At 46.0% G+C, this 13,465-nt stretch overlaps 1 protein-coding gene across 6 annotated transcripts in view; it reads left to right on the top strand.

The window, feature by feature from the left end:
* TIAM1 (TIAM Rac1 associated GEF 1) overlaps positions 1-13,465 on the top strand; it is a 394,669-nt gene that overhangs the window by 268,136 nt on the left and 113,068 nt on the right. For all 6 annotated transcript variants that reach the window (XM_039229055.1, XM_039229039.1, XM_039229048.1 and 3 more), the window contains 2 exons: positions 4,982-5,429; positions 11,069-11,241. In XM_039229055.1, coding sequence (XP_039084986.1) covers positions 4,982-5,429; positions 11,069-11,241 — 621 coding nt within the window. The remainder of the gene's footprint in view (positions 1-4,981; positions 5,430-11,068; positions 11,242-13,465) is intronic.

Below are 13,465 nucleotides of genomic sequence, written 5' to 3'. Positions count from 1 at the left end.
TTGAGCCTTGCCACAGTGTATCATTAGCCCGCATTCATGCTGCGTGGCCCTTCATTGAAATTTGCCACCTGTCTCCTCCATGTTCGTCCTAGAGCTCATTTAGGCATTCGTGTTCCGGCTGTGATGACTGTGGCAAATCTTGCCTCGCAGCTGTAGCACGCCTTGGGCTACAGCTGGCCACTTGTGCCTCCAGGAGGAAAGTGTACACGTTCGTGCTGGGACGCTGCCAATGCAGTGGAAACTGGTGAGTGCTCTACAGATCTGGCTTGGGAGGGTTTGTCCAGGCAGAGCAAGATTTAACAGCCTCTCGACCCCATGAATGTTGTGTATAATCGGAAGCCTCTCCAGTGGAGTGTGTTTCTAACACGGAGAGTTTATTGTGAGCAATTTCCTAGAAGTCTCTAACCAGACCAGAGCTACTTCTCTGTGTAGCTAGGTTCTTGCCACTTCCCTTGATGTCCTTTGACTTTTGAATTAAAATGGAGTCTCTGGTTAAATACTAGGACCTATCAGATGCTAAGATGTCTCAGGTGGTAGCAAGGAACGTATGTTGCATTTGCTGTAAACACAGCTGAGGCTCCCATGAGACTCTTCCCAGGGGTTGGTCTCCTGGATTCCTTGATGCCAGGAAGACTGGAAGGTTCTGAGGGGCTTCTGAATAGGGGGAGAATCTGAGACTGAGGTGGGAGGAGGAGCCCTTGGAAAGATGACCACCAAGGAATGTTTCCATGACTGTGGTGCTGCCTTTCTTCTGAGCGGTTGGAAAACGCTTTACAGTGATATGCACCGTGGGATCGGAGAGTGATGGGCATCTGGGATGCAGCCATTGAGGGGTGCCTGGTGTTTTTCAAAGTGTGAACCCAGGGAGCACAGAGGGACGTATGGCAGTGTTGAATTACTCTATTGTACACCTGAGACTAATATAACACTGTATGTTAACTAACTGGAATTAAGATAAAAACTTAGGGGCACTTGGGTGGCTCAGTCGGTTGAGCATCCGACTTCGGCTCAGGTCAATGATCTCACAGCTCGTGGGTTCGAACCCTGAGTCAGGCCCTGTGCTGACAGCTCGGAGTCTGGAGCCTGCTTTGGATTCTGTCTTCCTCTCTCTCTGACCTTCCTCCACTTGTGCTCTGTTTCTCTCTCTCTCAAATATAAATAAACATTTAACAAAAGATAAAAACTTAAAAAAAAAAAAAAAAACCGAAATGTGAACCCAGAGCCTCTCTGTCAGAGTACCTGGCTTTGGTTTGTACTGGAGATTCTAAGACCTATAAATATGTATTTTCTTGTGTCATGCTTACGCACCTGGGTAGTACAGTTCTACAGATGATTCCTTCCCACACTAACGCTGGAGGTTGCTGGTGTCATGGCATCCTCTCATTGACCATTCAGGTGTCGAGTAGTGCCTCTGGGTTTCCCATGATGCTAGAGCCTTGGGGCCTCTGGGTATTTGGGACATCCCAAGCTTCATGACCAAATAGGGCTGGGCCTGGGCAGCCAGCATGTTTCCCAACAGGCTGGGTCACATATCGGTGGAGGATGTGTACCACTTAGCCTGCTTAGCCACTTGTGGAGACGAGGTGGAGTCGGCTTGGATCGTAGATCCAGAGCATTCCCCAGTAGTTACACAGGTTGTGTGTTCCAAAGGTATGCACGCTCGGCTGGGGCCAGCAGGCCTCTTACCTGGAGTAATCACTTCTTTGCTTAGTTTAGTGGCCGGCCCGGAGCTGAACACACAGAGGCTGGGCCACTGCAAGATTAGAGCATCAGTTGGCATGAGATGTTCAGGTGTGACAGAGAGGTGAGTTTCTACTGAGGTCTTCACTTCTAGTTTCAATAGGGGCCTCAGGGTATTCTGTAAAAGGGGGAAATGGTTTGTGGGAAAGTAGACGGTTAAGACACAAGCTCTTGAGGGTTTGGCCTGTCTGGTGTCTTCCTGTTTCCCTCCTCCTCTTTTATCTCTTCCTTCCCCTTCCCCCAACTTTGGGCTTTGAGCTCTTTGCTTGGTAAGTAGGGCATATAGATAGTCTGCCAGATTTTGCTGGGAAAACCTGGAAAAAGCAGTGTTGGGCCCTCCCCCCCCAAAAAAAAAGAGAGAGCAAGACATGGCGTTGACTATTGATAAAGAATCTGTAAGGTGGTGTTGCATCCGAACAGGGAGGCTGCCATGTCGTCGTGGAAGAGGCAGTTGGAAACGTGGGTTCCAGCCCGCAGCCTGCCACCAGCCAGCATCCTCACCCATTAATCAAGGGGTTGGCTTTGCAACGTTCCTTCTTATTCTGGAACTCTGGGCATTTCGAGATGCCTTGAGTCCATTCTCCCCCATGTTCTGAGGCCTTTCTCTTTTGGACTAGGGAGGTTACCTGCGTAGCTGATCTCTCCTGTCTTACAGAGAAGCCTCTCCTCTCTTTGCATTTTAGAGGGGTGTTTGTCGCTGATTCCTTTGCTTCTTCGGGAGAAAGACCGACACACGTGAAGATGAATCCGGATGTTTAGGAAATTAATAAACGCATCTCCCGCTTCTCATGGTTATCTAGTCATTAGTTATGGTGACTTTACTTATTGTCTTATTGACATAGTGTCCCTGCTGGGAGAAATGTGAGTGCTTAACTGTGTTTCTCTGTTGGTATAGAGAATGTTTATCCATTGGATCTGACTCCTTCGTGACCATTGCTGGCAGTTAATAGGCGAGATGGTGGATAGCAAAGTGATGGCAACAGCAGTTGCAGAGGAGGGTGCCCCTGAGTGGCGCCCACAGTTTCTTTATCCCCTTAGTCTCTGTAAATCCCCTGGGTCTGAATTCCCCTGGAAATGTAGTTGGTCCTTAGAAGCTATCTTATCAACTTCCTGCTACTGTCTTATTGTTTTTTTCTTTTCTTTCTTCTTTTAAATGTTAATTTCGAGCCAGGGAGGAGCAGAGAGAGGGATACAGTGGACCTGAAGCAGGCTCCGTGCTGTGAGGGCAGAGCTTGTGGTGGAGCTCGAACTCGCAAACTGTGAGACTGTGACCTGAGCTGAAATCAGATGCTTAACTGACTGAGCCACTCTGGCGCCCCTTTTCTTTCTTTTTTTTTTTTAAGAACAATTTTAGAAAGTAGAGAGGGTTCCCAGTTACCCTTGAACACCTGCTGAGATAGCATTTGCCACCTATATCCACTATAAAGTCATCTATTTTCCTCTTTTTGCATACTGTTTGTTTTCTTGTTGTTGGTTTTGAAGCTGCACAATATAATGATTTGATATACGTATACATTGTGAAATGATGACCACAATCAAGTTAATTAACACATCATCACCTCACATAATTACCTTTTTTCTTTTGTGGCAAAACCCCTTAAGATCTGCTCCCTTTGTAAATTTCAAGTATCCCACACAGTATTCACTATATGTATACATCATGCTGCACATTAGAATTGTAGAACTTACTAATTTTATAACTGAGTGTGTGCCCTTTAACCAACACCACCCCATTTCCCCCACTGCTCCCCACCCCTGGCAGCCACTGTTCCACTCTCTGCTCTATGAATTCAACATTTTTAGATTCCACATGTAAGTGAATCATAGAACGTTTGTCTTTCTGGATCTCCTCTTGTTTGTCACATCTGGCTGCACCCATCTTTCAGTTTTTCACTTAGTATCTATTCACGATACAGGTGAAGTGACTTTTGGGGCCCTAACTTAGAACCGAGTGCGATGCTTAGAGATCTGGGCAGAGCACCTGTTTGGGCTTCACACCAGAGAGTATTTGTCGGTGGCTTCGTTCATTCGGCCCCATTGCCTCTCAGCAAATATTTGAGCCCAAAGCATTCATTTTCATGCCGACTCAGACAGTCTGTTAGTTATTACATTTTCGAACCATAATTAGATGCTCAAGAGACCAAAGGCTCAAAAAGTGGTTAAATCCCCAACACATGTATTACTTTGCCGTCGATGCCACCATGTCAGACCCATGTTCCTGTTCTCCCCCTTTGAGAAAAAGCACTCTTAATTTCTTATCCATGAGACTGTTGAGCTGTCCTATCCAATACTGCTGTCATTATCCTTCCTTGATTACTACCATTATTTAATTATTGTTTATGGATATGCCTGTAGCACTTTAGTGCAATTAAGACTCTGATTTAAGAACAGACCTATCTGTGTCCCGGAAATGTTCAGCTTGAGAGCAGGGACCGTGCTTTGGAAGTTCCAAATGTTTTTAAACTGGGAATTGATACCCCCACACATTGGCAGTTGCCACAAGCTGTCACTTGGCCCCGGGGCAGTGAGTTAGCTTGCTTTGGGCTCTTAGCATCCCCAATTTGAAAGGGTAAGGTAATTGGAGAGCCTGTATTGGAGCTGTGGGCCCCACAAACTTATTTAGCTCCATGCAGTGTGAGAGGCTGCTTGTTTTCAAGAAGCGAAGCTGGGTCCAGCATGAAGATTCTTGCCTGCTTGTGGGACCTGGGTCCTTGCAGGGTGAGTGGGTGAGGCGGTATGCTAGGTATCCTTTAGTTGCCGCATTATAAAACAGACTCCTAACTCCAGGCCCTTTATTTAAAAAAAAAAAAAAAGTATTAGCTGTAAAGACCTTGTTATCCATTGTAACCCCCTACCTCCGCAAGCAGTAATCAGCCTGCAGAATTTCCTGGCGTTTTGGGCAGGCTGATGAGGTGGGAGAATCTCAGGAGCGGATTCTCCAATTAGTTAATTACCTGCGTCAGATAAATGGTGAGTTCTTTGGAACGTTCCTTGTTTTTAAATATGTCTTTCTGGAACATTTCAGCTTGTTCAAATGCATGCCCGGGTGGCTTGGTGGTTTTCCTGAGCCGCTCTGCGGGCAGGCTGGGTACCCGTGGGTCTGGGGCTTGAGGAGTAAGTGGTCCAGGTCGGGGTGGGAGCAGGCGCACCCATGGGTCCCGTACAGCCTTCCAGCCACACAGCCCAAGGCTTGCTTCTCTGCTGATACATGTCTTCTTTTTCTCCCTTTCTGGCTCCTAAGGATGTTAATGCTGGCGAGGGCAGTGAGTTTGCGGACAGCGGAATCGAAGGGGCCGCCACCGACACGGACCTCCTGTCGCGGCGATCCAATGCCACCAACTCCAGCTACTCGCCCCCCGCCGGCCGCGCCTTTGTGGGCAGCGACAGTGGCAGCAGCTCTACGGGGGACGCGGCCCGCCAGGGAGTGTACGAGAATTTCCGGCGGGAGCTGGAGATGAGCACCACCAACAGCGAGAGCCTGGAGGAGGCCGGCTCGGCGCACAGTGACGAGCAGAGCAGTGGCACCCTGAGCTCCCCTGGCCAGTCGGACATCCTGCTCACGGCCGCGCAGGGCACGGTGCGCAAGGCTGGGGCGCTGGCCGTCAAGAACTTCCTGGTGCACAAGAAGAACAAGAAGGTGGAGTCAGCCACCCGGAGGAAGTGGAAGCACTACTGGGTGTCCTTGAAAGGTAGGAGTGGGCGCACCTTTCCCCCACTGCACGAAGTACCCAGCCCACCATGGCGCACCTGTGCACATGATGTTTTTTTAAATTATATTTTATGCCAGTTAAAAAAATGTTTTTTCTTAACATTTATTTATATTTTTGAGAGACGGAGAGACAGAACATGAGCAGGGAAGGGCAGAGAGAGAGGGAGACCCAGAATTCGAAGCAGGCTCCAGGCTCCCAGCTGTCAGCCCAGAGCCGGACTTGAGGCTCAAACCCACAAACTGCGAGATCATGACCCGAGCCGAAGTTGATGCTTAACCGACTGAGCCTCCCAGGTGCCCCATACCAATTTTTTTGTAAGATTAAAAAAAAAAAGTTTATTTATTGATTTTGAGAGACACAGAGAGAATCCCAAGCAGGCTCTGTACTGTCAGCATAGAACCCCATGCGAGGCTTGATCTTGCCCACTGTGAGATCATGATCTGAACCGAAATGAAGAGTTGGGCTCTTCATGGACTGAGCCACCCAGGTGCCCTTATTTTGTACCGATTTGAACAAGCTTTGTTCTGTTGTGATAAGAAGACTTAGTGTGAGATCTTAAGCTTTTAGGTGTACGTTACAGTATCATTGACTGGAGAGCGGATCTCTGGGATGCAATTATCTCACTTAACTGAAACTCTCTGTTCCTTGGTTATTTAGTAACTCCCCACTCTGGCTTCCCCACCAGCTTTGTTTTCTTTACTTTCTGACAGTTAAGCTAGAGGGGCATTGTATACCCGGTTTCCTCCTATATGTAGCTGCTTCGTATGATGGCTTTGAGGAACATGTTCCCTCCCCCCCCAAATTTCATTTAATCATTCAAGTTATTGGAATACCCCCTGAAGTGATGGGTGTAGAGGCAAACTCATTAGGTTGAAGCCCAAGAAATCACTATGTTTTAGGTTCAAGAGAATGATAGAATACCACTGATTTCATAGGGTTTGACCTTTCATATAGTGTCTGAGCCATCATATGTTTGTGGAAAAGTCACTGTTGTATAGACATGTTTTGAATATAGAAGTGTGTGTGTCCGTACTCATATGGAGGGCTCACTGCCTTTTCGTGAATAAGCATAATACTTGTATATGTTGCTCTCCTAGTCATTCACGCTTTTGAGGTAGATGTACGTACTCTTGTGAACGTGTGCATGTGTCTCAGTAGAATAAATGCATTTATGAGCTCTGTGCCTCTTTTTAAAAGGTTTTTTAGGGGCATCTGGGTGGCTCAGTCGATTAAGTATCTGACTTTGGCTCGGGTCATGGTCTTGTAGTTTGTGAGTTTGAGCCCCGCGTCAGGTGCTGTGCTGACAGCTCAGAGCTTGGAACCTGCTTCAGATTCTGTGTCTCCCTCTCTCTCTGCTCTGTGCCCGCTCACACTCTGTCTCTCTCAAAAAATAAATACACATTAAAAAAATAAAAAAGTTTTTTTTTTAGGTTTTCTTATTTATTGAGAGAGAGAGAGAGAATTAGTGGTGTGGGGGGAGAGAGAGAGAGAGAGAGAGACAGAATCCCAAGGAGGCTCCATACTGTTCAAGTGGTGCCCAATGCAGGGGCTTGAACTCACAAACCATGAGATCATGACCTGAGCCGAGATCAAGAGTCGGATACTTAACCGACTGAGCCACCCAGGCGCCTCTGAGTTCTGTGTCTTACTTGAAGCCCACTTAGACTTTTTGTCGCAAGTGCCATTTGAAATGGGGGTAGATGTGGCAGGACAGGTCAGATAGGTTAACAGGCATGAAGGACATGTGTGGCGCGCCCTCTAAACCGTTTGATCCTCTATCTCACTGACTGTGGTTGGTGTTGAGGACACCCAGTGCTAGAGGCACAGGACACCCTGGGGTCTGTGGTGATGCGCAGGCCAATCCTCGAAGGACGAGCAAGGTGTAGGCTGGCCCCAACTGTTGCTTCAACGCCTGGTGAGACAGGAAGGGAGCTTGGTAATTAGAACGTGTGCTTTGCTGCATGTCACCGAGACCCACAGCGACAGCGCATTAAGCAAGACGGAACTGATTTCCCTCCCCTCTTACAGAGCCGCGGTGACTCCTTCCTGAGTCTTCCGGGTCCCAGGCTCATTTTCTCTTGTTGCTCAGTTATTCCCAGAGTGTGATCTTGCTCCCTGTGGTCTAGATAGCTCATACCAGGTCCCCATTCCTGCACAAGAATAGAGGCATGTCCCCGGCCCTGTGTTAGGACTGCTGTATCAAAGCACCACGGACCGAATGGTTTGACGAAAGAAATTTATTTTCTCACAGTTCTGGAGGCTGGAGGCGATGAGGTGTGAGTGGGGTTGGTGTTTGCTGCCATCTCTCTCTTTGGCTTATAGATGACTGTCTTCTTCCAGTGTCTTCTCATGGCCTTCCCCTTCTGCCTGTCTGTGGCCAAACCCCCCCTTCTTATAAGGTCAGCAGTCAGATTGGATTAGGGCTCACTCATATGACCTCTTTTTATTGTAATTACCTTTTTTTACCATCCAGTCTCCAGATATCCAGTACGTTCTGCGGTACCGGAGTAGGATTTCAACATAGGAATTTGGGGTGATATAATTCACCATGACAGGCCCCGGATGTATGTGTGAAACAAGCTTCCCCCATCATCTAACACTAAATTAGGGAACACCAATGTCAGTGTCAGAGAATAACAATTAGGTGATTTTTAACTTGGGACATGGAAGAGGGAACTGTCTTGTTTCTGCCATTCCCTTAGAGAATAAATGATCCTGGAGGCCACCGTGCGGCGTTTTGGAGGTCAGCTCAGGAGCCCGCTGGAGGAGGGAGCCTTCACTTTCTTGGTGACCCAGATCTGAGTGACACAGTCTGTCAGGATCCAGGCCCAGAACACAGAGCCACCAAATCCTTCGTTTCTTAATCCTGACAGGCTCCCATTATATGTTGACACGCTCAGGGCTCGTCGTTGCCACTCAAAGGCAGAACGTGCTGCTGGTTTTTATTTTTTGTTTTTTTTTCTTAGCAACCCTTGGATATCAGGAAATAAAAAGTAGAGCACCTGGGAGCCATGGGGGGAGATTTCTCCAAAGATTCTTTCACTTTAGACAGGATAATTAATTTTTTATTGTAAAAAAAATTTTTTTTAATGTTTCATTTATTTCTGAGAGACAGAGAGAGACAGCGTGAGCAGAGGAGGGTCAGTGAGAGGGAGACACAGAATTGGAAACAGGCTTCAGGCGAAGACGAAGGCCTGTGGACTGCTATGAGGGAGCGTGTGGGCCCGGGATTTGTTGCTTTGTGTTTGTCTTCTCAACGGAGCAAGGAGATAATTAGAGTAAAAGTGGATTTTAACTACCTACTGTCATGGGTGATTGTAAACCAACATTGGAAGATTATAAAAACAGCAGTTTGAGGAGACTGTATAAAATGTTCAACGTCGGCACTTGCCCAGGGTCGTGGATGTCCCCTCTCCGTTATCCACGGGCTTCATTCTCTGTCCTCGCCCCTTGGTACAGCTGTGTTTCTCCTTTTCTGTCACAATCAGCTCATCATTACTGTAGTGTTAGCCCTACAGGTTAGAGCAGGGTTTCTCAACAGGGGCACTCTTGACATTTTCTGGAAAATTCTTGGTAGGGATTCTGTCCTGGGTACTAAGATGTTTAGCAGGATCCCTGTCCTCTACCTGCTGGATGCCAGTAGCACCTCCTCCCCAACCCCTACACCCAGTGACAGAACCAAAAATGTCTTCACACATCACCATATGTCCCCTCAAGGGCAAGATTGCCGCACTTCAGGAACCTCTGATTTGGAGGAAAATGGCGTCCCCTTTCCATTGTCTTTCTTATATTTATCTCTGGTCTGTGCTAGCTCAAGAAGTGGAAATAGGAGGTTCAGAAGTTTCTGCAGTGTGTTACATGTGTTTCTGAAAAGACCTGGGGTCTTCACAATAACAGGGATTATGGAAAAGACAAGGTTGGGGCAGGCTACTCAATAGGTATATCATTAAATTACATGTATTCAACTTTTTAACCCAGTGCTAGATAGAATAGATGGATAGATAACTAAATACCTTTTAGTACGTAGGTTAACATCTTACTTTTTATCTGTAAATACTATAGAAAATATAAGACATCACCTTTAAGAAAAAAATGAGTATATGAGATGCCTTGGTGGCTCAGTTGGTTAAGCATCCGACTCCATCTCGGCTCTGGTCATGGTCTCACAGTTTGTGAGATTGCACCCCAAATCGGTGCTATCAGCACAGAACCTGCTGTGGATTCTTTCTCCCTCTCTCTGCCTCTCTCCCTCTCTCCTTCCCTCTCTCGCTCTTGCTCTCTCAAAATAATTAAATAAATAAACTTAAAAAAAAAAAAGATAAAAAAGTGAATATAACTTGAGTAAGTAGAAAGAAGAATCAAAACTCCTGGATTATTGAGACAAGAACAAGAATTAAGAAACCACAAAGCCCAGGGACACCATACAGTAGGACTAGTAAGGAAAGCATTTGGGAAACTATGCCAAGCGAGAAGTTGTGAAATGCGTGGACACTGCATGCCACTGTGCTATGTTCGCTGCGTTTGGGGACATTGCATTTCAGCAGCTGTTACCATGCGACTGTGAAATATTACGGGCTGGGAAAAATTGCCTCTGACCTAATGTGACTTTCCACCAATCCCCTTCATTCTACATGACTCATCACATATGCGCAAATTCGCTCTATGAGAAAACTCCTCTTGTAGCTGTGTAGATTGTACTTTCAGGGGCTTTGCCAGTCACATCAGGTGTGGTCCTTGAAGTTAAGAAAGAGTCATAAAGTTGGACCCAGGCTTCCCCTGAAACTGGTTTCGATTCGTTGACAGTCAGTGTTCAGCTGGTGATAACTATGAAAGGGAGCCTCACGTTAAAGCGACCATGGAGGCCATCCACTGAAGCCACTTTGCCACAAATCTATGGGAGGTTTTTATTGTTTCAGTCTCATTAGTTTCACAGGGTCATTAAGTGTGGACCAGGCCTCGAGCTACCCACCCTGCCCACCTCAGACCTTCGTATGTGCGCCATGCCATTTCTTCTTTCAATGGGAACCGGACATGGTTTATTTCTAGAAGAGCATTCTGTAGCACATATTTGACAGAATCTATCATTTCTTCCCTTATCCTTAAAGCACCCAAAGCTTGTATTATTAATTGTTTGCTCTAAGGGCCTAGCCAAGAACCCCCTAGCATTGTGTTGCCCAGTTGTATATCACGTGAGCCACTGGGAAGGGACTCCAGTGGGCCAGTACTGATCGGTGGTCCTCACATGCCATGACTGCAGTTCCGACCATTGGAGCCGGGTTTCTAGCCACCACTGGCCAAAGTGGCTACAGGATTCCTGTACGCCTATGAGCACACCTATGACAAAACACTCCAAGAAAGTCAGGGTCTTAAGGAACTTGAGGGCATACGTGAGGGAGCCTCATGTGGCCTGAGAAACCAGGATTCAAAAATCTTTGCCCTTCTCTCAGTCTATCCAAGACTTCGTGACAAGCAAGACCCCATTCTTTTCTCCCTCGGTTTCCACACGCTTTAATTTCCAGCCCTTTCCTCATCATGGGACCTGGACAGTAGATTCTACTACCTACTTTTTGTGTCACAAGCGCCGAATGCTCACGCAGACCCCTGTTTTGTTTCCTCAGGGTGCACACTCTTCTTCTATGAGAGCGACGGCCGGTCTGGAATAGACCACAACAGCATCCCGAAGCACGCCGTGTGGGTAGAGAACAGCATCGTGCAGGCCGTGCCCGAACACCCCAAGAAGGATTTCGTTTTCTGCCTCAGCAATTCCTTGGGTGATGCCTTCCTCTTCCAGGTTTGTCAGGCGCCTCCACTCTGGCCCTTTCAAGCCTCCGAACCAGCTACCTTCTTCCTTGGCCTATAGTGCCCCAACCCGGTTTTCCTTTTAGTGCTGGGTTTTTATCTTCTGCTCATTAGAGAAACAAAAAAATGATCAATGACAACATAAACATTTCTATTGAATTCAGAAATGAGAGAAGTCACCCAGAAGATTCCACAGGAAGCCTGGGGAAGGATGTCAGTTGAATTTGAGAGGCTTGAGCTCTTTGCCACGGGTTGAAGGATTCGTCAGCGTAGTCTCAATACCATTTGTGAAGAGCTTTAGAAAAAGATGATGAATTCCTTAATTTAGAAATGATTTGAGCTGTCAAAATTTTTCATCATAATGTTCTCTTCGAACATTACTCATAAAATAAAACAATGACATCCCAGAAATGACTAGCTGTACCCGAATAATTTCCTCATCTTATCAGCAATTTGTACCCAGTGTTCTTGAAATTGGAGTGTTAATTGTGTTTTTTTTTTTTTTTTTTTTTTTTTAAATACTAACCTGCTAATCACAGCAGGGTTAACATTTGCTTTTCTAGGGAATTGTTTGAGTTTGGTTGGTTGTGACGCATTCTACCAGAACTTCTTGTCGTGTTAGTGAGGAAGGCTCCCTTCATCTGTTTCCATAATGTAGGAATTCCTGCAACTCATAGTCTGGGCTTCTTATATGCTTTTCACAGTGCTATTGAGAACAAGAAGATTTTGACACAGTTCTTACTCTCAGAAGTGTTCAGTGGTGCCTGGGTGGCTCAGTCAATTGAGCGTCCATGTTCGGCTCAGGTCATGATCTCATGGCTTGTGAGTTTGGGCCCTGAGTCAGGCTCTGTGCTGACACCTCAGATCCTAGAGCCTGCTTCGGATTCTGTGTCACTCTCTCATTCTGCCCCTCGCCTACTCATCCTCTCTCTCTCTCTCTCTCAAAAATAAATAAAACATTTAAAAAAAGTGTTCATATATGATATGAACAGATATAGTGATAAATCTTTATAGTATAGGAAAGCCTGGTCATGAATATTAAAGGATGAATTGGGTGAAATGGACAGTTAGAATATTCCATGCAGAAAAGAGAGCTGGATTAAAGGCATGGGAAAGAATAATAGGTTATTTTACCAACTTTCTGGGTTTGGACCCTAAATTATTTGCATTTGGGCGTTAGAGTGAGAAATGTAAAGTGGTCATTTGTTTCTGGACAGCCAAAAGCATCTGTTTTTTCTTTCTTTAAATCAGTGATGTAAAGCACACATAAAGGGTACCTGGGTGGCCTAGTCGTTAAGTGTCTGACTTTGTCTCAGGTCATGATCTCACGGTTCATGAGTTCAAGCTCTGTGCTGACAGCTCAGAGCCTGGAACTGCTTTGGGTTCTGTGTCTCCCTCTCTCTCTGCCCCTTCCCCACTTGGACTCTGTTTCTGTCTCTCTCTCAAAAATAAACATTTAAAAAAAAAAAAAAAAAAAAAGGATCTCTGCTTATTCCACCTCCGTCATTAAAATGACTATGATCTGGGATGCCTGGGTAGCCCAGTTGGTTATGTGTCTGACTTTGGCATAGGTCAGGATCTCATGGTTCATGAGTTCGAGCCCTGCATCAGGCTCACTGCTGTCAGTGCAGAGCCTGCTTCAGATCCTCTGCCTCCCTCTCTCTGCCCTTCCCCTGCTCTCTCTCACTCTCTCTCTCATTCTCTCTCAAAAACAAATAAACATTAATAAAAAAAAGTGTACAAAACATAAACGTATTGGTCAGTGAAGTATCACAGAGTAACCACCACCACCTAGGTCAAGAAACAGAAATTTCTAGCACCTTATAAGCCACTCCTCACTCCCAGACACACATGCAGGATACTAGTTATATAGTGTGAATATGGGTTTTATCATCCAAACCAGGACACTTTCGTTTATCTGGGAATGTCTGCATTTTTCCTTCATTTTTTAAAGGATAGTTTTGCTGGATATAGAATTCTTGACTGACAGTCTTATTTCAGTGTTTTGAAAGTATTATTGTACTGCCATTTGGCCTCCATGGATTCTGATGAGAAATCAGCTTTTAATCTTAGAAGAATCCCTTGTATAGATGAGTTACTTCTTGTGGCACCTGGTTGGCTCAATCGGTAGAAGATCCAACTTTTTTTAAACTCAGGGTCATGAATTCAAGTGCCACTTTGGGCACAGAGCCCATCTATCTATCTATCTATCTATC

Source organism: Hyaena hyaena, unplaced genomic scaffold (genome assembly GCF_003009895.1).
Source record: "Hyaena hyaena isolate Hyena2069 unplaced genomic scaffold, ASM300989v1 scaffold_2, whole genome shotgun sequence".
NCBI classification, from domain to species: domain Eukaryota; kingdom Metazoa; phylum Chordata; class Mammalia; order Carnivora; family Hyaenidae; genus Hyaena; species Hyaena hyaena.
Note: the sequence above shows the minus strand (reverse complement) of the source record. Positions and strands in the feature narration are given on the sequence as shown.